The sequence below is a fragment of the Gnatocerus cornutus genome, chromosome 2 (genome assembly GCF_029298725.1).
Source record: "Gnatocerus cornutus isolate USDA-ARS CGAHR chromosome 2, icGnaCorn1.1, whole genome shotgun sequence".
NCBI classification, from domain to species: Eukaryota; Metazoa; Arthropoda; class Insecta; order Coleoptera; family Tenebrionidae; genus Gnatocerus; species Gnatocerus cornutus.
Genome location: NC_142234.1, coordinates 16,772,584 through 16,799,290, shown reverse-complemented (window position 1 = coordinate 16,799,290; position 26,707 = coordinate 16,772,584). Strand labels below are relative to the sequence as shown.

Sequence of the window (26,707 nt, the reverse complement as noted above, 5' to 3'; positions counted from 1 at the left end):
TTATCGCAATTCCAACCTGTGTTTTCCTTCTAATTAAGAACGAACAACTATCGGAAAGTGTCCCGGTGTCAATACGCCATTCTGACTCGAGTTACGAGATGAGACGACTCTCTGTATTTATTTTCACGACGGGGGGGCTTTAATTAAATATTTAATTGCGTCTTGTATTTATTTTGGCAAACTTTGCACCTGCAGGATGAAATGGCAGTCTTTAATCTCGTCGATGGAGCCGCTTAGTGAGGATTAGATTGGGGCTTCGGTCAAAAGTTGGATAGTCGATAAGCCCCAAGTTTGGGTCTTAATGCATTTTATAAAGTTGGAGTGGAATAGGGCGTTTGTTTTTTTTAGTTTCCAGAAACAGGGTATAGAATATCTAATATAATCTGATAGAGGTGCGTGTTGACAGCATCCTCCATTACTCATTCGACAATATGGGCATCTGACCCTTACGGACCTTCATAATGATAATGACTTTTTAATGACCGATTTAGGAGCATTTCTAGGCTATAAACTTATATTAACTCAATTTAAATTTAGTAAATGAACCGAATTCGTGGTTTCCAAAGACACCCCGAAATTTTCACATTGCACGAATAAACACCCCTGTAATCCTTGACCTGTGTACGAACGTACCAATAAATATTAAAACTGAGAGGGTGAGCTGATTTAATTTGAATACGTTTCCAAAATCAGCAAAATTCAGATTTTAAATCCGCGGGCATAATTTTTTCAACGGCCAGTGCCCTTCGGTCCGAGTCCTGAATTTCATTTTACGGTTTATTTTCGGAGGTTTTGTTTCGCATATCCAGAAATTACCGAAAGGACGTTTGTAGGGGTTTGATGTATGTATAAAACGAAAATATCTACGATTTGCAACATTGTAGGATGACGGTCCATTTTTCGAATCCGACAATCAACCTCAAACGTGCTGGGAAGGATGCCGGGAAATGACTTTCAGAATTGCATCCTTTCGGTTGTGAATCTCATCTGGTGCCGAAGAATAAATCGCAAGATATGTGACAGTGTTCATTGTTTTCTGTGGTTCATTTAAATTAGGCGGTTTCTTTGTCGCGAAACAATAAAGCCTCTGTTACCTTCCTCCCTTTACGTTTTCCCTCAGTCTCTTATCACCCAGCAGGACGATTAAGTGACGTCTCTCCGGAGACGTTTCGAGCTTACGACTCTATTTTTTCAAGTTTATAGAACCTGTTCAATGTGCCCTAAAGCAATATTTTAGCATCATACGCGCATTCTTTTTTAAATTCAAATTAGATGAGATTTGAGGTGGAAATGTTAATACAATCTCGACGAAAAAGAAAAGGTTGAATGAAAGAGACTATTTGAAACAAAAGAGGTGGCTTGCTTCCGCATCAAGAGGAATAATATTAAACCGAGAAAGAATGTCTGGGATAATGTTGTGACACGAAATAATGGCGACATTTCGACTTTTAAAATCGTTCGGTTTCCTTTCACGAGCTTTCATTTTTCATCTATTTTATTTGCGTTTGCGGATCATTACGTGAAGCAATAATCATTTTTCATTTTTTTGTTTTATTGAAATACGTTACTTTATTCCGTTTTTCCCGAATCCCATCATTATTTGGAGTCCACTGAATCAATAGAGTTCAATTCTTCCCAGCGACGCTTGTCATGTTATTGTTATCAATTATCAATAACCATTCTATTGCAGCTGTGATAAAGCCGCCGGTTCAATTAATCGTTACCGCTTAATTTCCTCTTGAACAGCTTATTTTCATTAATTAATTGTTCTAATTAGATTCCTGGAATAACATGTTTATTTTGAGTGGTTTATGAATTAGTCGAAGCGTTTGTGATTGGTGCAGTCAACAAAGAAGTACAATCGGAAAATCAATTACACGCTTCACTTCAACAAAAAGGCACCACGACGAATATATAAATTTACTAAATAATTCGATTGGGGTTGACTGAAGGCAGGTGTTAAACCAGCCCTTGAAAATTCTTTCAAAGGTGGAAGTCGTTTGGAAAATTTCTCAAAAGTCGTAAAACTTCGCAATCATAAAAGTGGGCATTTAAAACTTCTTGTTGCAAGATAAAGATGAGGGTGAAAAGTGAATCCTTATTGTCACAGGTTGACAGAGACAGACTTTTTATCTTTACAGCGATCTGGGTTTGTTGAACTCGAGAAGAAGGAAATGCGACAAAAGCGGCGGAATTAAAAATAATCAAATCAAAAAATGCAGAAAAATTAGAAATAGAACAAAATTTGGTCGATAAATAATTACAAGTACAGGGAACAAAACTTTTATAAACGCAAATAAAGTTGCAACGGTATGGAAACTAAAGTTGAGCTTCACTTAACATGTTCTCTCAGAAGTTCGAACGTTCCATAAATATTTACCGAGATAGGGGTGATATTAAAAATAAGCGTTCTTTTAGTTTACCTAATTAAAACTGCTCTGCCATGTGCAAGAACGGCCCAGTGTTAACAACTATTTGCTGCAAAAAGGACAAAGCTGTCACCATTTGGTGTTGATGGCCACAGGGCAATTTCGCGTGGATCGATAGTTCGCGACCTATTCTAAACTTAAATTTTAGTGCCAAGAAAGTCGTAAAACGCAACACTTCAGACATACTGACCTGCACACCACGAGTGAACATGTTGTTGGCATGGAGGTGAACTGCACTGAACTCTCTGATGCTATCGAATTCAAAGGTAATATCGAGCGGTTCACCCTCTCGAGTGTCGTTATTCCAACCCACCCAACGGCTTCCTGAAAAGAAAAGCTCATATAGTAACAACATCGTCCATTTGTTTTTCATTATAGTCTCGTCTCAGAACTTCGTTTTTTATTGCAACAGGTAACTACATCATCACACGGAGAAAGCTGCAAAGTGTAAAACCCTCATTACATTACTTGGGACTCTTTTGAGGACTTACTCAGACGTCCGCTAATGTGCGCGCTCTAATTTTAACTTAATCCCATTTCGTATTAATGTTGTTCATTCATTAAGCCGGCGAGACGGTATGATCTTTTTGGTGGAAGTAAAGCTTTAAGTTTTATGGTATATTGATATAGGAGCTGCCGGGCGTGAGGGTAAGTTAATTGCACTTGATTAGAGGTAATTGAGTTTTGCTTGTTTTGCAGGTTTGTACGTTGAACAGAAGTGGGTGTTAAGTGCATGTTAAAGGCGAAATTGTTGACCAAAGAAGGTCGTGATGAATACGTAGCTGCTCGAGGCCTAATTCGGAGGGCTGGTCTTCCAAAACGCAACAAGTTTTAATGGGATGAAATTTTCATAGTCGCTGAGCAATTTAGAATTTTTTGGATCTTGAAATGATTGTGGTCTTCTAGAACCTTTAAACCCTGTGGATAGAACCTGTGGATGTCACAAATTTGTCAGATTATCTTTATCCAGTTGCTGTTTCTAATAAAGTTTTTTTGATTCATAGTATCCTTTAAATTTTCGTTTTCTGTGTTTTTTTTTTTAATTTTCCCATTCTTCAAATTTTTGGCTTTGTTGACATTCTTCAGTTTCGTTTTTTCCGACTTTCAGATCTCCTAGTTTTTTCGAGTTCGATTCAAAAATTAGCGATATATCGACCGAAGTAGATTTCTGTAGTTTTAGTCAAAAAATTATTTTTTCTAAAAGAATAAATTTTTGAATTCCAGAAAATGTAAGAGTAGAATTTCAAACAAAATGCGAGAAAAACGATGACGGAAACCGCATCTGTCTATCTGTCGTAGTTTCCGAGATATGGACGTCAATGTGAAATTTTAATCGGCCATAATACAGTTATTTGTTGTGCGGAAAAAATTAGCACATTTTTGGATTTTGCGTCAAATGAATACCAATAATTTAAATTTGCCCACAAAAGAGCTAGATATTGACTGAAATACAAGACCACATTTTTCTATTCGTCGTAGTTTCTTATATTTTGGGCAATGAAAGTTTGGAAAATACAAACCAACTTTCGAAGTTTTAACCTATCTTAACTCAGTTATTTGTTGTCGTACATGAATTGTGTGCACGAATTTAGAATCTGCATGAAATTCTGCGTAAAATGAGTACCAAAAACGTCAGTTTTCTCCACGATTAAGCTAAATTGATCGAAATAGATTTTCGGGAAGTGATTTTTTTGAAGATCTTTTGATGTTCAATGTCTTTCAATTTTTTTTTTATTTTTGGACTTTTAAGATGCTTATTAACTTTGCTATCAAAATGAAATCGAAAGACGTTTGACGTTTTTCCGGCCGACTTGCAGGCATTATTTTTAAGTTTTCCGGCTTCTTTCACCGACTTTCCGTTGTCGAAATAGGTCCCCGGAAATTTCCGCAAGTTGTTTCAAATTAAAAGTTATGTTTAATTTCCTGTCGGTGCTCGAAACACGCATTCAATCTTCGCGCTTCGATTTCTCCGCTCAGTCTGTCTAAATCAATTCCCGAACTGACCACCCCACGAATTTCAACGCCGGAGTCCCACGATGCCACCCAAGTGACGTGCTTTTGACGAATCCATTAACTTTTAATAAGACTCTCAACGTATAAAGAACATCTTCAACGATGAAGACGCAACAAGTCAGTCCATAAATTAATCCCCCTCTGACGAAATTGACGTTTTGCTTCTATAATGACATAATTTCGGGTGGTCGCGCACAAAAACAGACCCCTTTTTAAACCCGCCACCTGTACAAATTCGCAATATTTAAAATTCATGTATTCGACAATGGGAGCAGATAGAACGTGTTCTGTCGGTGTGCCGGCGAAGATAAGGTTGTTGGGGCGCGCTTTATCGTGCCATCTGTGCGCAAATACGCCACCGGTATGTACCAGCACGTTTCAGAAGAGTTCATGCCCTAATCTCGGGCCAAATACTCCACCTAACAGGAGATATTAACGTCAACGTTGTCTTTGCCGCGACGAGACCCAGTTTTCAGGCGAAGAGCGCAAATATCGTTGTTATGAGACTGCAAATTTGCGGATTCCTGCTGGAGGCAGGATTAAGCGGGTTGCAGTCGCGACTGGATTGTGCGATATGTGTATCTACAGCGAGAAGGAAATAAAGCAAGAGTAAGATCTGTTATGCAAAGTCAACACTTTTCCGACGCCAACACTAAAATGTTCCATTAGCAATTTTCATTTCATTCAAAACAATGTAAATATTAGTTCTTAAAAACAAAGAATTTTGTTTACCTGAGTTTTCCCCTTGTAGCTGCTTCTGGTAGTCATCATCCCCATAGAGTCCATCCACCAGCTGTCCCAATCCGCCCTTCATTTGCCCCCCTTCCAACACCCCGTCGTAACTTATATCTTCAAGATTAACATCTGGCTCCCGGGATTCCCCCCGGGGTGCGTTGTATCTCATGACGTTTTCTGTAAAATCACACACTTAATTAGAGCGTGATCAACATGCTGCACTGGGCTTAAGAAAACTTTTAATTTAACAGCGCGAGGGAAGATGTGTTGATGACGCCCCTTGCACGTGACAGGGGTTTATGGCATTATGTATGATCCCGTGGTGCGGTATATCTTCATTAGACTCTGAGGTCCATGGGGATCGAGGCCAGCACCGAGAAGATACGCTAAAGGGTTGTGCGTATGCAAATTTAATAACGCGACCCGTTTGAAATTCAACCCTTAAAAATTTAATCCCGGTACAAACAAACGCCACTACCTGAGTGTAAGCTTTTTTACAGGAAGTGTATTGTGTTTGGATATTGAAACGTCGGAGAAGGGATCAAAAGATAAGAGGTGTGATATGAGCCCTTAAATATGTAACCTGATGGGTCGAGGGATGAATAATAACTCTTCGTTATATTCCATGCAGTGGATATTATTTAAATTGCCTTTTGACGCGCTTTGATTAAATTATTAGTAATGTATGAAACGAGCTGCAATATATCCTGGAGACTCGGGGAGTTTGAAATGCTCTTGATATGAATCGAAATATAATGTAAATTAGCAAAGCAGTGTTCGTATTGTTAGTAATTGGCTTTATGAACCAAACAGAAAAAACAGACTTGCGGGAAATGAGCTGCAGTTATGCGGACAGTAAATCATTGATTGTATCACAACGCCTCGTTTAAAAACAAAGTGTTCTTTTGTGATCTCACAAAGATATTTTTTTCTACATTTGACTCACAGATTTGTCTCACTGCTTTAATTGTTGTAAGAGAAATAAATTGTTTTAAATCTGTAAAGAAACGTAAAATGCCGGCGTGACATCGAAAGCCAACAGTTAATATTCCGAACACGCTTCAGTTAGGACGATCTCATGAAGTATCCTCTTCAAGCAAACACGAAATCCAGCTTCTCGATCTGCATCAGCAACCGGACTTGATTAAAGCGTCTTGGTGTTTGGCTAACGCACCGCAAACTAATACCGTTTAACCGCATCCCGTAGTCTAGATAGTAGTAACATATTAAGCAGATTGCCGTACTATTGACAAATCAATCGATCTTCCTAAATCTCGCATCTCACAGTAACATTTCATTGTTAATTATCATTAGATCCTCCTCTTATCAAATTAAAACGAAGCACAGTGCAAATACGTGGCCACTTACTAGAATTGCATCAGGTGGAACACTAGCAGACACTTTTAAATTAATTGGTCCGGATGATGTTTGAACGAATTTTCAATTAGTTTGAAAGTTCTTGCATCCCTTTTCGGGGTAGATATTGTCTGTATCAAATCCAGATGCGCGTTATCTCCGATCCTTGCCTTCGGCGGTTGAAAGGTCAGCGGGAATCTGATGCGCCCAAGGCTAGACAGACCTCTTTTTAGGTAAAATTGCAGACAGTTTCGAGTTGCGAATTACCTTTATGAAATTTGGTATCGCTCGGATTTTGTATTGAACTGACTAATGATGTTACGAACTTTCACGCAACGAAGCAGGGAAAGGAGTTCCACGGATTGCACATAAAGAATGAGCCGAAAAAAAACATGCTCAAGTTTAGAAATGGATTTACATTAACTACCTACCCCGGGAATAAATTTAAGATTTTATTCGAATTTAATGGCGGATTTGTTTGTTTCGAAGCAAATAAACAGATTTTGCAAGTTATAGAACTTCCATGCATACTAATTCGGGACGTTTTCTGTTTTACTTTAATTTTAGTTGGGTCATAATTAAGCTCTTCTGGTCAGTTATCAAGAAGATAATGGAATTGTTTCAACTGGCACTTTAAATCTGTATCTATTTAAGTAATTAATTCAAGTAAAGTCGACCATTTTAGCGACAGCAAATATCCATTTCGCACTTCAGCTTCGGCAAGTTAATGTTGAGTGTCAATTTAAAGTGTCCAAATGCAAATTTATTCTGATTATTAAGTATTTACCTTTTAATGAAACAGTTCCAATGGAATATAATTTAGTAATAACTGGAGAAATACGTAATAATAACAAATTACCTATGAAATTAGAACTTTGAAATTCGACTTCCTCTATCAGAATTCGTGATTCATAACTTCACTTCCCATTAGAACTTAGAATTTATTTTACGTCGAAAATTACTACTAAATTATGGATCCGACATGACTAGATTCGACGCACAAAGTACCTCCCTAGTAAATTAATCAAATAAAAAAACTTTTGAAATAAATTTGGCTTACTGCTGTACACATTTAGCTTCAGTAAATTGAAAGAAGAAAAGCTTTTTGAGTTACTTTAAGTGAAGTATTAAGTACTTCGAACCCTTTTAAGAAAGCTAAAGAAGACGTCAGGGAGCTTAAGCATTTGAGTTTTGTGTAAAGTTTGGCGTTGAAGCTAAGTTGGTGTCGACTTAAAAAAATGAAATCACTGTCTGAAAACGTGTTTTAATTGCCCGAACTTTCCCAATTTTCTCGTTATTTACGCAAGCTCCCTTCAAATATCCCAAAATGTTGTGGTTGTATCAGAATTCAGCCGATGATTGGCCATTCCATCCGCAACTAATCCTTAATTCGTTATCGATTGCTGCGGATGTATTGACATTGTCCTGACAACAAGTGGCATCGGATTATCTGCCACTCTTTCAACACATCATTTCTCATCAACAGATTGAGTTGTGAGACGCTACAGGTAACGTCGCTGTCTTATTTCTTCCAAAAAACGACAAGATCGAAGCGGAAACAAACATTCCACTGGTGATAAACACGGTAAACACATCACAAAAGCTTCAGATAAAACTGGAAAATTGAATATTGAGGCGTCCGGGGAATATACATAAATTTCAGCTCGGTGAAAGCGTTTCATCAAAATCGTCGAAACTTCGATATGATATCTCTCTGTAATCCCATATTGGCGTTTGCCGCTGTGTTCGGTACGGCACGACAACTGAATAAAATTCAATTGACCGGGGAATGATCAGGCAAAACAGATGTTTTGCTATGTGGAGGTAAATGGAATCAAATGACGCGTTTAGCTCTGCATATTCAGCTCGATCAGGCCTATCACCAACACAAAAGGGTCGTAATTGTGGCCTTTGCTCCGATGAACTGGCGATCTTATTTTAGAACAGCAATTCTCAAATAAATATGGATTAGCTTAAGAGAAGGAAAAACGCAGTTTTGGAAAGTTTCTGATATAGCCCGGAATCCGGCAACCGAAAATTTTGCAATATTTGCTCAAACTCATTAATTTCATAAGTCTGTTTGGTTTGTCGAAAATTCCGTTAAAATGGATGCGCTTTCCGTAGGAATTGAGTTATTTTCTAGTTGTAAGTTGGCAGATGAGCAAACAGCGCGTCATCTTGCCATCGCTTCAGGGTAAACAAGATACATGCTAAGGCGCTTAATTGCCGTGGGTTTATACATCGTACATACCGAAGTAATCTTCAAAACGACGAAATAAGAAGGAGGAATATCAAAGCGAATTTATAAAGTATAAATTTAGGGATGTCTATGTAATAATTGAAATACATTAGCGTAAGGAGGAACTGTTTAAGATTCTATGGAGGAGTAGCGCACTGAGCTGTTTAGATATGGAGATAGTCTCGACTTCAAAAACGAATGAAGCCACCGTAAAATGAATATTTAACTTGTCATAATAGATGTGGAAATGTCTAAAGGAAACCTTTATCGCGCACAGCACGACCCCCATTGTCATGTTTATATTTAATTAGATCCTGTCCTTGTTCTTTATAACGGTTTGTAACGACAAACGATGCATCGTTCTGTGATAAAAACGCACAAAATTGGTCCGCCCCGACGTCGCTCGTGATTCTGACGGTTGGTAATTGAGATTTGCAAACCGGTTTCATGTTTATCCAAATCATTCACTGACTTACTTGTTAGATATGAAGTTTATTCTTCATTTTGGCAAAGACACGAAAATTAATTATTTTTGTTTGTGCAGAAGCGTTTCACGCTGCTACTGACAGAAAGTCAACAATCAAACTTTTAATTAATTTGATGAACAAACAGAAGGAAGTTTTATGTTTCCGGTCTCTAGGCCTACAGTTTTCTGATAAACTAACGTTAAAATTACCTATTTTTATCCTAAAAATTAATTTTAATGGAAAATTGTCAAATGTTCGCGTTTCCAGTTATTCCCAGTTCTAAATTACTGTTTATTAGTTGATATTTATTCAGTATAATTATAAAATCATTCATTAAAAATAAATTCTAATTAATTGACTCAAAAGTGCAGTTATTATTGACATAATTATTCGAAGGTGATTATATTACGTATTTTGCCTATTATTGGAAATTGTCAATGTCACCCATCCAATAAAATGGAAATGAAGTTAGTTAATTTAATAGTCCTAGTCACGAATATTTTATGCCATCACCCTGTATAACTGCACCAGAAAAAACTAGTCATAAGATACTTTATTGAAAAATTATATATAAAAATAAGTATTCTTCTTTTATACCTCTTTCGGATTGATTTGCAGCATAAGTGGCTCGTTAGCGTTCCGTCGGAAATTCTTCCTAATTATGTCTTAATGTGACAGTAACGTGAGCATAAAAGATCAACTTACGTTCCCAGGAGCATCCGTACAGTTCCACACGCATGCAGACAGTCCTCGGATGTTCGCTGTAAGGGATGAATCTGACTTTGGTGGCGATGAATGGTAGCTCCAAACGTTGTCTCACCACTAGATAAGTGTTGCTGTTCCCAGTTAACACCTGTAAAAATGCATCTAATTGAGTTATGAAGACGACAATTAGCCGCAAACTTAGTTTGCGCGAGAATTTTAATGGAAAAAGCATGTCACAGGACAAAGCATCCATTAAGTTTCTTTTCTGAGCAAACAGCAATCCAGCTCAAATTCTCGACTTGTTGAACACGGGAATGTATGAATGAGAACAAAAGAGATTATTTTTTGACGAATGTTTAATGCCCAGACGGCGAGTACTGTAAATTTTCAGCGCAACATGGTACAAGAAGTGTATAGTCGAATTCCCGTTTTTTCAAGGAGTAATGAATTGTGTTATTGCTTCGTGTTAAAACACGTATAAAAAGCTTTTGATATCTGAGCTTGAATCGACGATAAAAACGTTGCAGATTCCTGCTGATGTCTGGACGCGGAGGGAGGTTTTGTTTTTTATTCTAAGGTAAAATCGTTTTATTTGCGAGCGGCGGATGCACTAGCAAAACTATATCGACGGCAACAAGGTTGTAAATATTCTATTCTTGATATTGTATGTTTATTTTTCTTTTCGCGGCTCCACGAGATGTGCGCTAAGTGGATTTAATGCGTTCATGTAGAAAAAGTGAAAGCCACAGAAAATGAATAATTGAAAACTCGCTAGGAGCTTATCCTCTACGAGAGCTCATAACTAAAGCATCAGATTTGAGTATTTATTTTTGCTGCTAGAAAACTAATTAAATTATACAACAAAGCTTCAAATCTTTTCGAGAAGCGGAGATAAATTAAGCGTCGCTAACTACTCCACTTGCACGAAAAACAAAAAATATATAAAGCAGACAAAACCCTCAAATCGAACTTAATCTCCGCAACTAATGACCTCAGTTCTTATAAAACTCTCAGCCGAAACAATTAGAAGGCTGTTTTTGGGGATTACTGAGCAATAAAAAATCTCGAGCATTTAATCGTCGGTTTTGTTTTCAAATGGTTCTATTTATTTCTGCAATAATTGTGCGGCTTAATAAATATCTAAAGCTCTCTAGATCTAAATCTAGTTTGTTTACTGAGCGGTGGACAACATAGGCATAAAAATAAAACTTGATGGTATATTAGGGGTAGACAGCTGTTGCACTAGTGGTTCCAATAACGTAACATCACAAAACCGCAATGCGGTAGGCTTAGTCATGCATTTTTACATAAAATGCATTTTAGGGACACCTGGTCTACCAAATTCAATCCATTTGGAAAAAATACGTCCGACGCGGGTCAAAAAATGCCGAATGGAAAGTGAAAAATGTTGCTGTTTTTGTGTCGGAATTCAATCTGTGACAATGTGCAAATAAAATAGTAACGGTTTCGTGTCGCTTCTGTTACTCGTAAAACACTCCCATTAGTATATTATATTGAAACATTCGACCTAAATTCACCCCATAAAAGCTTTATTGATTTCTAGTCAGAAAAAAATTGGCCAAAGTCCAAATGTAAAAACGAAATGTGGTCACAAATTATTTGTACTTGGTTTTATTAATTTAATAATGAAATGTAAGTTGCTGTCGCGATTGTACAATTAATCAAAGCTAGATTGTGGATTAGTAACGCATGCAGACGATAAATCTGTTACAAATAACAGATAACCATTAAACATCATAAATAAATGAAACAATATGTTATATTAACACCATTATTATTCCACAGATTTATTACCCAGGAAAGTTTACCATGGAATTTTTATTGAGGTATAGTGTTCTGTCGATTTAGTGATAAACATAATAATAAACTTATGATTTTTGTTTTTTTTTTTAGATGGCAGTAATCAGTCTATAAAGTTGTGAATCAAACATAAAAATAAAAACTAAATTTTCAGTATAATTTGAGGTGTAGAGAATTTAAAAGATCAATACTTTTCGGGTGTTAAAATATACAGAAACGATGTAAAAATTCAAAATTAAAAAAAAATATTACTCAAAATCAATGTAAGTACGTCACTTTTTGAGAATTTTTAGTATCCAGAGTAAAAAGACTTCCCAATTTTAAAATTTAGAATGTCAAATCCGAAAAGAAGACACGTCTAAATAAATGAACAATTTTTAAAAGGATCTACAAAAGAACACCCAAGTAATCGATAATATCCAAAAAATTCAAAGACCAAATCAAAACAGTCTAAATATTATAAATAAATTGAAAGCACAGATGGAGTAGAAATTATTTGTAAAAAATGAAGAGGAAAAGTATCCATAGAACAGAATAGAAAGGCATAATTATTACTTAATTGTGATCTTGTTAAATAAATATTTTCTCAGAATCTTAAAGAGCAGGACCTAAACATCTTGTTTTATGGGTAAATATAAAGATTTCGAAGAATTAAAAATTGTTTAAAAATTCTAGCAAAATAAAAAAATACATAATCTAAAAAATTTGCCTGGAGACAATAAAACTGTAGAATCGGGTGATCCCAAGATCTTTGTATATTGTATATTTTAGATTGGAACTTTACAAACTTCTTTTTTCAATCGAAATTTGGAATTAGTTTGCTATTCCCGGTTTCAAAAGTCCGCCTCCGGCATCCTACAGTAATAGAATTATAAATAAATTGATAAAACAATTTAGCTTAACTTGAGTTTCAGAAAAATAAATTCCTAATAAGACAAGTAAATAAACTCTGACAAGAAATTGAATACGCCGGTCTTGCTTTTGTAAACGTGCAGATAACAAAAGTTAATTGAGTAAAATATTTAGCATGTGCAGTGCATAAACGTAAACACAATCAAAAATTAGAGAGGAGCTCCGCCATCGGCAAATACACAAACAACATATCCCCTGAAAATAAACGAACAATGAACAAAATGCACCTATAACATCGAACGCCATTATCCGCAGTATCATGCTGCAAATTTCCCTCGGGGAACAGACGGAACTCGAGCAGGGCATGATGAAACGGTAATGTGTGCCTTTGCCCGGTACGGAACTACGCTACTGGCACCAGTTACAGATCCACTCAACACGACCTACCTCCATCTAATGTTTCATATGTTTCATCGTCATGCTTTTTCAACGACTTGTTTGGTGTTAATATTTCATAATCTACGGTTCCGCTGCAAAAGCGAAGTAATTTTTCAAGGGGGGTTGTTACTGGTGGGCTTAATTACGAGGTTGTCAGTGCCATAAAGTAACCATGGTGGTGAGGATTTTTATCGCGATGCCAACAAGCGGGACTAATTTTCAAGCTTGTGCCACATCCCTCGCTTAACAGACTTTTGCGGAATTTAATTCTCCGAATTATCACTTGAAAAGACGTTTTAGGCATGACAAGCCGGATAGATTAATAAAGTTTATTTAAAATGGGGTCACAAAGTAACAGACTTTAATACAAATCACGCTTACGTACAATTTCATAAAAACACGTAGAAACGATGGATTTAGAAGTAGCACAAATTTAAACCCACCTCTATAATAACATTTTGCAGTTCGTTTATAACAATGAAATTATTCCGAAGCGTTAGTGGTTTTAGAAAACAAAGTAATTTTAGTTTCAATGCATGTGAATGGTAATAATGAAATTAGTTTCTAGTTGGGGCGTTTCCAAACTTATATTAATTCAATGCCATTTGGTGCTAATTTTTGAAACAAATGGTGGAGGCGCCGGGCCATTTAATATTAACAATTTTTCAGTGAAGATTCAAATGAAAACTGTCAACATTAATTGTTAATATTTCCTGTTGACAATTTTATAAAAGCACAAAATTAATCTTTCCATATTCAATTTCAATTTAATCAATAAAATATTTCATGAACATATTTCCATGCGGTTTAATGAAACATCCTTCATTAAAATTTACTCAAACGAATAATTGGTTGTTGCTTCTCGTTTCTTCGTAAAGAACTGCACGACCCTGTCCCATAATGAACCAAACCGTCTCTTCCAGATAAATATTAAAATTCAAAGCTTGGAGCTTTTAACCGCTCTTGTGATCTAAAATTGAAGATGCACCAGTGCACTCGACGAATGGAGCAACGTCGTTAAAACCGATTGCGGATGTCCTGAAGGATCTCTTAAGTGGAAATGCAATTTTTCAATTTACGACGTCACAACGTTCATTTTCTAGACCATTCGTTTGCGTTCAGTGTTGTAATCGAAATGCAGCTGTTAATCCGCGAACGACACTCTTTCACGTGTCAAGAACAAATGGTTTTCGTCGAACGTGAAGATGGCACCCTACAAGACGTTCAGATGATAAGACTGACAAATGGTACGACCATGATTAACGAGTGCCAGCTTACGCATGATGATGTGGGTCGGTGCTTTTGCGAACATAATCTCGTGTGTGCTGAACAATAACGTCTGTTTTGTAGCGTGTTTTGTCTTGATGTATGGCCACCACGCATACCATCAGGCGGAATGAAGACTGAGAGGAATTAGGGTTTTTGGTGCATTGTGAGCGCGAGAGAAAAAATTAATTTCAGCTTTCAACTTTTAAAATTGCGTCGGAGTTGCCGCGGTAAATTACCTACGATGTGAGAGGTGAGACCTTCAAGGAAATTTCAAGATGTAATAAATTTGTCAATATATATCTAAAAGCCGCAGAAGTTATATATTTTAAGGACTGTGAATTTAATTAAAACTTTAAAACTCCATGGCGTAAAATACAACTCGAGCAAATAGATTTATGACAGTTTATAAGAACGTATCAATGGTCTCTCAACGACAAATTAGTTTTAAAGTTTTAATCAACTTGTCGCTGACGGTCTTAGGATTTAAATCGCTTAAGTCTTACAAATAAAATTATAAACTCGTCTGTAATATTATTACACGCGAATTCCACTTTTTACACTTCTTTCTTAAGATCATTATAAACACTGCGCTTCACTACAACCATCTATTCACACTAGCAAAATTACTGACGCAAAAAGCACTACATACATGGAGGACGCACGCAACCACCGAAATATTTTGAACACAGTAAATTCGAAACTCCAAGTTTAGATTTATACATCCTGAAAGTTCCTCAAGGTTAATGAACCCCAAAATCGTTATAGAACTTTATGAAGCGAGCAGACTCGTAATGATGAAATACAAGCAAATACAAAGCCCCGAATGACCTCATAGCGAAAGGAGTTGCATGGAAGTGAGCTTTCGCTATAACCTTCGCGAGAGTACTGTACATGATTTTTATAATTATTAGGTCTTACAAATCTAAATAGTGGAACTAGAAGTTGATATTCTCCTAAGTCGGGCGCGTAACTGTCTCTCCAATCGTCAGTGTGAATTTTTGCGCTCTTAATACACAAACAGCTATTGTGCTTAGAGAAAGAATGTAGAATTAATTGTATAGAATTAGTTCGATGCATTATATTTGTTTCATTTGGCACGGTCTGTTTGACACTAGCAAATGTTGGTCCAATTTCAGATTGAGATCAGTTGAACTGAACACAGTATAACCGCCGACATTTGCTCCTATTATTCAACATTAACAGGATTACATCGTTTGGTATTCTCTACTAAAATTATGAGAGGGGTACCGTTGTAGATCCGGTGTTAAAGCAAACATAGTTTAGTAGCATTCTCGATTGATTAGAGGCTTTAGCGACATTTCTCCCGACGCTGTCGTGATAATTTACCGCAAACAATGCAACAAGAGAGAATACAACCTGACAATTATTCGCAGAGCAACATTGATATGAAGAGCGTCGCGTTTTCGTAAGATCGCTAGTGGCTTCTTTAATTTATGTAAATCATAAATAGGTGTCCCTTGGTTAGGGCATCACGTCCATTTCGAGGCAAAGTTATGGTCGTGTAAGACGGGCCAGAGGCTAGGGTATTCCTCGAGGGACGTTTCCGTCGCCAGTGTATAATCGCCTTCCATATCCTAGTTTCCCAACTTTGCCATAAGCAGCGGTTAACAATTAGTGTCCCGCTTTATTACTGTTGCTCACATTGTTTATTAAAATGGATGTTTTAAAGTTTCACCACCGACGGGTAATAAATCCGAATATAAATCTTCATTCGGAATTAGAAACTAGCAAAGTGGGCGAGTATTCCTCCAGGATTTGCGGTCGAGCTTTCATAAAACCAGAAGAACCGAATATTGTTTTTTAAGATGAAGTTAGTTGCGTACTTTCTCTCCCCGGGAATCCTTATAAGTGAACCATTTGTTGAGGGAGCCTCTCCAGTACTCGACCAGAAAGGCCTCCGCGTATTCTTGACCTTGACCGTTGCCAAATCGTCCTTGGGTTTCGGTCCAGGTCACCAAATGGTCCTTTTGGAGGTCCACCTCCAAATATTCTCGCACTTCACTGCTAATTTGGGCTTTCGGACACCAAGCACCTCCATTCTTCTCTTGTCGGATCCTGCAACAAATAACAATTACTGTACATTTGGCGCAATATGTCAAAATTCTAAGCTCTGTTCAACACCCCATTAAACTTTCAGCATCATGAGCGTCTAGGTAATGATTCACGAATTTAATTAACACATCCGAACCGCCCAGCATTGTTTCTCATAAAATTCATAATGGAGGCAGATTTCTATTACAAAGCCCGAATTTTCCTAAGCTGCGATTCGACATGAAAAGACGCTTTTCTTTGGTGCGATATTGTAATCTGGCATTAATCAGGCCGTTGCCATCCATTATCACAGCAGCAACCACAACTGCCAATCGGGAATTGGAGTGCACTCTCTAATCAAATAGGTATTTATTAGATCATTAGTTCCCGGGCATGTAGGGCAAGCCTGTTGCAGGACTGCCAGGACACGTGATCAACAATTTACTCTTTCGAGCTAATTGAAATTCTCTGCAATTGTCTGCTGAGCGCGATACATTCAATTTTAACATGCGACGTAATGGCTCAAAACACGGATGCGTGCTGTTGGACCGACGTGTTCAAATTTCTAATTTGCATTAACAATTAATTTCATTTTGAGCGTTACGACCGACGTGGTTTTCTCCACCTATGCTGCGGATAAACAAACGTTCGTTTGATCTTCGATTGATGCGGAAAAAAATATTGTTGAAAATGCGGATTTTCCGGATAAAAGACCTGCATTTAGAAAAAAATAAAGGATTGTGTTTGTTTATGAAAGGTTTGTTCAGTCAGCGATAACAAGATACACAGCATTATCAAAATTGCCGAGGTTGCATGCATGTGCAGGAAACTCAGGACCGTATAAATGAAAATATTTGTGCTGCGAGTCTATTATAAATCAGTTATTCTTATCTTGATGGAGTAAACTGAAAGACGACAGGCAAATTAATATTTAATTTCCTGGTGCCAACATCTCTGTTTGTTACACTGATCATCGATAATCTGATTGTGAAAAACGTTTGATTCTTAATCTCCGTCAGCTCATATTTCTTTTGACAATCTAATTTAATTTGATTCTTTGTTACCAACTTGTTTGAAAACTTAAAATTAGCCAAGTTTAAGAAGTTCTGTTGCAGTTAGCTATTGGCACATCACTAATAAAGTTCGGAGTTGGCTCAACTCAATCTGAATTGCATATTACTCGATCCGCTTCATTTACGCGCATTATCGTAACGTGCCGCGAAGAAAAACTTATTCACAGTTAATTATTTAAACAATGACTCTGAGCCTAAAACAGAAGCCAATTACCGTGACGTATCGCTTCGGGACGACGATTTAAGGTTCAATTATCTTTCGGACTTTGGTTTAATTAAATATTTCTCTCAGGTCCCGGACATTTAGCCAATTTATCGCCAGGTTCGGCATAGCTGCATGGTTAAGCAGATAGTGCTTTATTACACATATCCTAACGGCAACAAGCTTACGGTAGCACATATTGTTTCTTGTACCGCATACTTTGCAGTTTTCCAGGACGCACTCGTCGCAACGCACGAACTTACATGTGTTTGCTTTGAGACCGTTTCAGGAACGTTCGAGTTTTACATCAGGCTTAAGGGTTGTAATTCATACCGGTTTTGCATTGACAGTGTAATTCGGCAAAATTCCTCGAGCCGGTAAACTTTGCTCAAGTGCTTGCCAACGGGTACACGAACAGGTCTAGTTAAACACCAGTACACCGTGTCTTTATGCGAACTACAAATGAGATTATCGTGTCATTGTTCGGCGGAAATTAGAGGGCGAGACGATCATGATGCGGAATTAGGTCAATTGTGTGTACTGTTCAGCTACTGCTAAATTTTAAACTATTGCTTGAAAAGTAACCGCCAATAGATCTAAAAGTTGTGCCATCAATTAGTAGTTTAACGATGATCAAAGTTCCTCAAGTTGAAACCACATTACGTCGAAATCGGAGAGTTAAACTTTGATTTTTTTTACTGTCGTTTATTTACTGTAACGTGGCGACCACAATAATAGCCTCCATCCTATATCTGGAGCGAAGCAGTCGCCATGAATAATTAATGACCGTAATGGATTGAAGACTCAAGACGCATAACAACCTCTTCGTCCAAAAGATTACTTCTAAATAGTTTACCGACGAATTATTTCCCAACTGCCATCGAAAGTTTCTAGAGCAGAAGGTTGTTTTGTTCAAGCCATCTTTTGTCCCACTTTACGGACTAATTAATTGGCTTAATGTCGAAGATGTCACTGTTTAATGACGAGCCATTAATTAACTAGGTGTCGATTATACAAAGACGCAACTGAGTATTTATGTCAATGGAATGCTGTCAGTTCTGAACTAGTTTTTCCCTACTTGGACTATTGTATAAAACAAAAATTACGTCTATTTTTAGTTCTACAGATTTACCGGAAAAATAAGCAGCAAACGAAACAAAAATAAATTCAGGGAGCAGTGAAACCACCGTGAAAATCCAAGAACGCAAACTTAAACTTTTGAAGTAGAAATTCGTTGTTGCGAATCCAAGAAAAACTCGTGTATGCTTCAGTATCAAAAAATCCATTAATAAAACACTTCCATGCTTCCCATTGACACCCCTCTCACGTTTTTACTTCTTTTGTGGGGACGCAACATTTCCCACTCAGCAACTGGGGTGGTAAAAGTGATGCATGAAGCTAAAACGAATAAAAGAGTATCATTTCCAGGATTTCGCTGGTGTTAAAATTTAATTGGAGAACAACCCTCAAACCTTGACGAAATCGAGTGGAATTCAAATGAGGCAAGTTTGGAATAAAATTCTTCAATTTGAAGTTCTCTCTATGTTGTTTGTTGCGACATTTATACTTCTATCTCGGTAGAATTCCCAACAGCAATATTCTTATTCAACGGTATATTCGAAATCGAACAGTAAAAGGGAATAATCGTGTCATTTTTCCTCACTCCCTGCTGTTGCATATTTTATTCTGATTGGCCGTAATCTATGAATGTACAAACATGTCTCCATACGTTTGACCAAGTGCCTTTAATCCCCGCGTCGTAAATCTCATGAAGCAGGTTCAGAACAGGTCGGTTATAAATACGAGATGCTCATAATGTAGATGACGCCATAAATTAGAAAGCAACATTCGTGGTCGTAGTAAAGTTAGCACCCAAAAGCGACACCTCCGAGTCGAAACGTGTTTCGACGTCTTTCCACGCATTTGCATCCGAATAAATAGAGTTTTTATGGGCACGAGACGCGTCAACGGGAACATAAAAATTCACTAGACGCATACTCAATTCGTGCCGAAATGGCAATTTTGAAACAATGTAGACAGGTGCGCCCAAATTCGCAGACAATGCCGGGTCAAAGAATAAAGATGAAGACGTTTTCGGAAAGTCTAAAACGAAATTGATTAAGCTTGTTTTGCATAAACACTGAAACTGGGGCGGCTGAGTTCTGGATTTTAAATATTAAATTAACTCCACAGAAACATGTTTCATGTAAGTTATAATGGATTTCTTGTATAAACTTAATTTAGCCGCAAATCTTTACATTTCATAAGTTAACTTCAACATAACTGCGAGTTGTTATAAAACTTTAAACTACTTAGCATTCTCCGTCTTCTTTGTTCTACCCTTAAGAAGAAATTCTAATTATGGAACGAATTAAGTTCTATAGGATTTTGTATCCATTGTTTTAGAGCGTTCCATAAATCTTTAATTGCCTGCCGATAGTGGTAAAGTTGTAAAATTTGAGTGCTTTCTACAGCTTTGAACAAGTGAATAAAATCACACACAATTGATATCCCATCAACTTTGTTGTCGAATATAGTTCAAATATGATCGCTGCAATTTTATTAATTATGTCTCTGCTGCAGCTTAAAATGCAAATATTTACTTTAAAAATGGATATCGTGTTTATGCATCACTAAAAAAGCAAAGTATCTGAATTTTTACATTTCGTAGATAATTAGTTTGTTTAAAAAAGTTTCCATCAAAGTTAAAAACAAAAATTTTATTTTATTAGATATGAAAATATGAAATAAAATTGATAAAACATAAGACGGAAATTGGAAAATTCTCATTTACGTTTGGAAGATATTTTGAATTTTGTACTTTATCGGTGCGCATATGTAATATGTAAATTTGAATACATATTTATAATAAATTCCGTGCAGCAGAAGCATGTTAATTCGCTTTTGCTCGTCGAGGTCCCTGGTGATGTATGTTCTGCGGTCGAGCTAAATTTACTCCAAACTTGGTGCAGTTGCATCCTAGTGAATTATCCCACCTCATCCTTCCAGGACAAATCATCCTGGAAGAACATTTGTGCGAGGCTTGCGAGTAATAGCAGCAAAAATAGAAAATAACGACTCTATCTGGAATGTCCCCGGTAGTAAAACAAATGGCTTCAATTAGTTGACCATTCGTCTACCTTAATTCCGACCTCCTTGGGGAGGGTATTGAGCGGGGAGTTCGAAGCGCAGGATATTAGTCTTGGATTCGGATACGGTATTGCAGGCTGTTGTTATGACAACAGGGATTATTTTTGGTCCTGAATATACTGCGTGCGGAGTCTCCCTTATCCTCCGAGGGACGTAGAAACTGAAATAAATGGACACCTACGGTTGAATAAGCGGTTTGCAAACACAAAAGGACAAACGCTTTTCCCTTCGAAAACAAGTTTTTTTCTGCGAGTTATTACCTGTAATTATCGCACACAGAACGTTGGAATCATTAATCAGAATCCGATATGAAACAATTAATAATAATTCTTCTCGTAATTGAAATCTCTGCTTTTGAAAGGTCAATTAAGGAGCGACGACCGGCACCGCTTTGCAAAAACAATACGGATCAGATCGAATACATAGGAAAATCATTTATCAAACATTCACTATTAATATAATTTTAAACGCTTTGTGACAGCGAGAAGATTAAAAGGCCCATTTCAGACGCAAACAATTCATCAAAGTGGCCATATACGAATTTCTTTTTGTCAGGGAAATATGTCGGAAAGCGTTCCTATATGAAATCGTTTGACAAATCGTCCATCTTCCATTCAGCCAGAAAGATACACGAAAATCAATTGAATAATCTCCATCGATCGGTTGCTGCAATCACCGGTTTTTCTTGGAATGCTCTGCAGCTTTTGATACCGACTCACATTCTATTATCGTCTGGGGATCTTAACCTAGCTACACTTCCGTTGTGTAATATTAGAACTTAGCTTTAGAGAACTGCAAAAACTTAATTGATTTTAGATAACTGTTATTTTAGAGCCGTTTGATGCACAACTTGCACTTCGCTAGACGTAAAAGCGCTATAATAATAATAATAATCTGATCAAAGATTATATTAATCGTTTTAGAACAAAATTCTGTGAGAATACAGTAATCTGATGAAAACTTTGCCAAAGGTAGAAAAGTGTATAAATAGACAGTCTTAAGAGTAATTTAAAGTGTGCAACCAAGCACAACCTGAGGATCCATTCAAAATGATCATATTTAATTTCCCTAATGGGTCTTTTTATTAACAAGTTCAATTTGCAAATTACATACAGGGTCCGTTTTTGTGTCTTTTAAACGGCCGAGCATAACTAAATTTTTAATATCACTTCCTTGATCCCATTTGAAAGTTGCTCATCTGGAATAGAGCTGCGCTAGGATAATGCGCTTTCTGTGTATAGAACATTACTTTGTAAGAGTAAACGGCCATAAAAGTTGAATTTATGCAGCAGCAACTTTTTAATCAGCTCGTTATAAGTGGGTGCAGGTTAAGAAAAGTCGATGTAATTTAAAAGTTCTGTCAACGGTGCTCCATTTTAAAACTGTACGAAATAGTCTGGAATCTCTGCTATCTCTCGTGGAGTTCTTATTGATGACGGGTATTAGACTGCTGGTCAAAAGATTACGTAGACGAGTTTTATGGAAGAAAAATAAAGTAACGTGGGCGGTGCAACGATGTCAAAGTGGGTTAAATCAAAGGGCGGTACTTAAGCGGAGAAGATTTACAAATTGACAAGACTTTTAAAAGGAAGTTGTTTTCGGGAAATGCATTTCGATTTTATTGAAGTTGGTTGGAGATTTATGAGGCAAGATGCACTTCAGTTGAGATCAATGTCTTCTTTGCAATATGGGTTCGGTACATATTTTCTGAAGGATGAAGCAGCCAGACCACTTTAAAGAGAGAATATTTCATAACGTTCATGGGCGGAAAACGTTGTTTTAAAGATGATGTTAATATTGGAGAAACTAGTGTGAGTTGTTTGCGAATGTATTGTTGACTTCAGACAGCTTAAAGTGTTGTCGCTTATTCAAATATCCTTCATTGTCATTTTGAAAAATCACGAACTAATCCTCCTTTTCACCCGCGAAGGTGCACAATGCCACGAAACAGTGTCACAAAGGGTTAGGCCATCAATCCCCGTCTACATGAATAGGAGGGATTTGGCCGTAGATATGACAATAAGAGCCCAGATCGCGACCTAAAAGAGACGTTTTAATATTCAAAGATTAGACATAAATATGTAAATAATCGTTAAAGCGAGGCACGCGCACTTGACTGATGATCGGCGTCAACTTGAAAACCACTAACAAAGCAGCCGTCTGTCAGACAGGGATGAAATATAAATCATCGAAATGAACAGTCCGTGTCTCCGGAATTCCACTCATTACAAAACTCGAAGAGATAAGTGTCTGTATGATTGAAAGAGGCGCTGCTAGCAATGTCCTCCAAGACCCTCAGGTGAGCCGCTGAACTCGCCGAACTGAGCTTAATTTATTACTCTCGACTTCCCGAGATCAAGAAGAATGGCTCCGGGACGAATGAAGAGTTACAGATGCTGTGCATACTCCAGGTCGGGGCATAACTCACTCGTTCCCACTTCCTCTCGAACAAGTTATATTAAATCAGCGAAAAGTTAACTTGACTCGACTTATGAATCTCGACTTAATTAACTCGCAGAAGTCATTGATCTTCCCACGAGGCTTCTAATACCAAATCAAAGCGTTTACAAAAGGCTACACCGTCATTTCTTGCAAGTATCCCGGCGCATCCACCATTTTTAACAAAGCTCTTGCGTGATTTTAATTAACTCGGAGCATCCCCAGAACTGAACGTTTTAACACTCCAAACTTGATTTAATTCACTTTTAATTATATCTCATGGATTTCGATTATGGAGTCGAACGTCAATCAGATTTCCATCACTTGACTACTTCGAACTCTCCGCGATTTTAAAGAGGGAATCACTTTAGGAACCCCTCAACTACCATGAGCTGATCTGAATTCAGAATAGAGACTTGAAAATACTTGAAAGTGCATCAAAGAATCGCGAATGAAGGAAGAAATTCAATAAATAGGAAATGTATTGCGGGAAAACCGATTGAAAGAAAACCTCGTCAATTTGTAGGGATCTTCTTTATTGTAATAGATATTTATTCAAGAGTGAAGAAGCGTCATCTGAAAAGAGACTTCTCAGGTTTCAAGTCATTATTTTTTAGAATACGTAAATACTAAACTGTTTTGTCTGTCAGAGTAGTATCTGGTTACTCGGAAAGTCGGTCAAGAAGTTGTTGTTGTGTGATGCAACGCCAGACACTAAAGCACTTCTAAATAAATTTGTTGCGCAGTAATTCGGTTAAAAAAGCAGGTTACACCGTCCCAAATTGGTACTTTGCTTTTATCTGAACACAGTTATAAACATCGTCATTTGCTGCGATTATTGTCTGACCTTTTCTTGCGAAAGAAATAAAAAGACGGAAAAAGCTATAATCCGCCTCGTCATACTTGGACTCTTGATTTAGAATATTGTTAGACCTAATAATTGTTTAGACAAAGCAGCAACAGGTGCTCATCACTAGCGACGAATAAATATTTATTCAAACAGTAACAGTCTTGACGCAAGTGCAAACCAACACCCATCGCGCGACCGAGAAACATTATGGAAACTCGTTTAGCCAGAGAATGCATTTTCCGTGTATAAAAGAACAGCAGCGAATATGGCCAACTAGTGGCTGCTTTTCAACGATTTTTACTTTTGCTCCCCCTTTTCTGCTGTGCAAACGGAAGCGAGTTTCATTTGTCTAGGTGTGCTGACAAAAAAACGGATGGTCTTGCCTGCGAACGCACGCAGCGACAAAGCAGGGAAATCAATCGACGTCTCCTGGTCCAATTCTTCACGCCGAGCAATCTCGCCATGAAGTTGTATTGGACTTTGAAGTTTCGAGTTGGAAGTTGTCGACGAAGCCCGACTTTAAAAGAGTTTCCAATTTGTTTACTCGAATTTATGCATTTGCATTTCATTAGGCTGCCAAGCGGAGGAGAGGTCGTTAAGTCTACAGCAGCTAAAAGAAATTCCTTCAAGGGCATCGGCGGCTTCGAGAATTATGTTAATCTCGTTAAACGCAGTTGATAAAATGATAAGCATAGTTGTGGTGTTTTAAACTTGTTTTTCACCCATTTCATTTCTTTGATTAACTTTTCGCGTGCAGACAGTCTAAGCATATTTTAGAAGAAATCATTGATTATACTCAACTAGAGGAAAATTAGTATATTATGCATCGGGTGTACGAGAATCTAATATCCTGTGCGAAAATTGTAATTTGGCTGCATGTAATTTGCAGCGAGTGAAACATACAAATAGTACAATTTCAGCAGCAAATTGCACTTTTTGTATGCGTTTTTTGATTGGCAATACAGCGATCGCAGAGCTAATCGTGCATTGTCAGCTTGGCGCTGTTTACAATCCTTAATGTAATTATTACAGGACTATCCGAGTTCATTCTGCTCCTGGCGCTCAGGTGTTTCCATGACTACGCGCATTGCAGCATACGTCATCATCAGGCTGAGCACTGCAATATGACAATTTAAAATCCACTATCGGCGTCTTCTACGCTATAAATTCATATGAACTTTCATAGATTTATGGGAAAACAAAGTTCCGCGTTTCATGACATTTGTTTAGATTTATCGTCAGGCCCACGCAGCTCTGTCATATCGGTATATTACTCCGTTTTTGCAGTGTTACCATCATTTTTGTTCGAACGTAATTTATACACGCGCCGCTGTCGAGATACATTCTCATTCGTTAATATTCGCCGGTTATCTGGTGACGGTTGTGATTTTTGACACGTTATATTTACACAATGTGGCCAAATTGTAACGATTTTATATTTATTTTTGTCAGTGTAATTGGGACGAATAATGTCAAAAACGAAGTTTATGATTAGTAGATATGGGCAAAAAGTACAAGAGAGGGTTGTATGCAAAGTTTGTGGTAATTGCCTTTAAGTTGCATTGTACCCCAGAGATAAAGTACTAATGAAATTAGCAATTCCATGTTTACCTTCGTAGTAGCTGCAATATCTTAGCAGTATCAAAAATATTTGAATGTTGGCTAATTTCGTACCACCGGCTTATCTCTCGGAAGTTCTCCGCTTCCACCCCTGCTTTGCTCGCAACTTTCAATAATCCCTCATTAAAATCACCGCCAAACGTGTTGATAGTTCGAGTAGCTTCGCAGGTGCACCGCATGTGATTGATAGTTCCAAGGGTTGTGGTGCGTCGACGATCCCTCTTTATCCTCTTAAAGCCGAAGGGTTCGACCGCCCCTCGTCCTTCCTTCCGGTATCATCCGTGTGTAAGAGTGGAAATGTTTTCGCAGAGGAGTGAATGGGACGCATCCATCGATCGCGGCCATGAGGCAGTGACGTGTAAGGGCTGGTGGCGGCGTCGTGTTTGCGTTGATAACGAACTCGGTATGCGTGTCACGTTGGCGGAATTGCAAGTATCAAGCGACTCTCGCTTTCCGGGAAAGACAACACCAGAGATTCCTGCTGGTGCATGGATGGCGCGAGGAGGTGCTTTTCGGACGCTGCAACAGTGTGCGTGGATCGATACTGGCTCGAGCACGCGCCACATGTGCCATTATCCGGGACCGGATTAACTGGATATGAATAACCGGAAAACTGTAACCCGGAACGAAATGTAAATTGCTTCTATTTGATTACTCTGAGCTAGATTAGGTTTTTTGGGTTCTTTCAGGAATGCGAGAGAAGGTGGGGCGTTCCCCGCTAAGTTCTTAATGTATTCAATAAAACAAAAGTTTGGGAACGCCGTCGACGCTTCGTAATAGAGAGCGGTTGTCTTCGTTGAGTAGCAGACCAGTAAAAAATATTAAACATGTAGTTAAAGTGAAATATTTATGATTCGAGTGTATGCAAAAGAGCTATTTTGCTAAACTGACACCTGTGCGGCAATTCTAATCGTTTCAGCTTCCAATGAACGCTGTAAAATTGATTCGTTTCGTTTTATGCTTCAGCCGTAACTGACATGACGTTTCAATATTTTAT

General features: G+C 37.6%; 1 protein-coding gene across 1 annotated transcript in view; it reads right to left on the bottom strand.

Annotated features, from left to right (window-relative positions):
- The window catches only part of LOC148179571 (discoidin domain-containing receptor 2-like), a 113,704-nt gene that overhangs the window by 26,796 nt on the left and 60,201 nt on the right, over positions 1 to 26,707 (bottom strand). Inside the window, exons 4-7 of the mRNA XM_088029797.1 lie at positions 16,169 to 16,400; positions 9,945 to 10,092; positions 5,175 to 5,354; positions 2,620 to 2,753 (exon numbers count right to left, since the gene is read on the bottom strand). Of these exons, the coding sequence (XP_087885923.1) occupies positions 2,620 to 2,753; positions 5,175 to 5,354; positions 9,945 to 10,092; positions 16,169 to 16,400 (694 nt within the window). The remainder of the gene's footprint in view (positions 1 to 2,619; positions 2,754 to 5,174; positions 5,355 to 9,944; positions 10,093 to 16,168; positions 16,401 to 26,707) is intronic.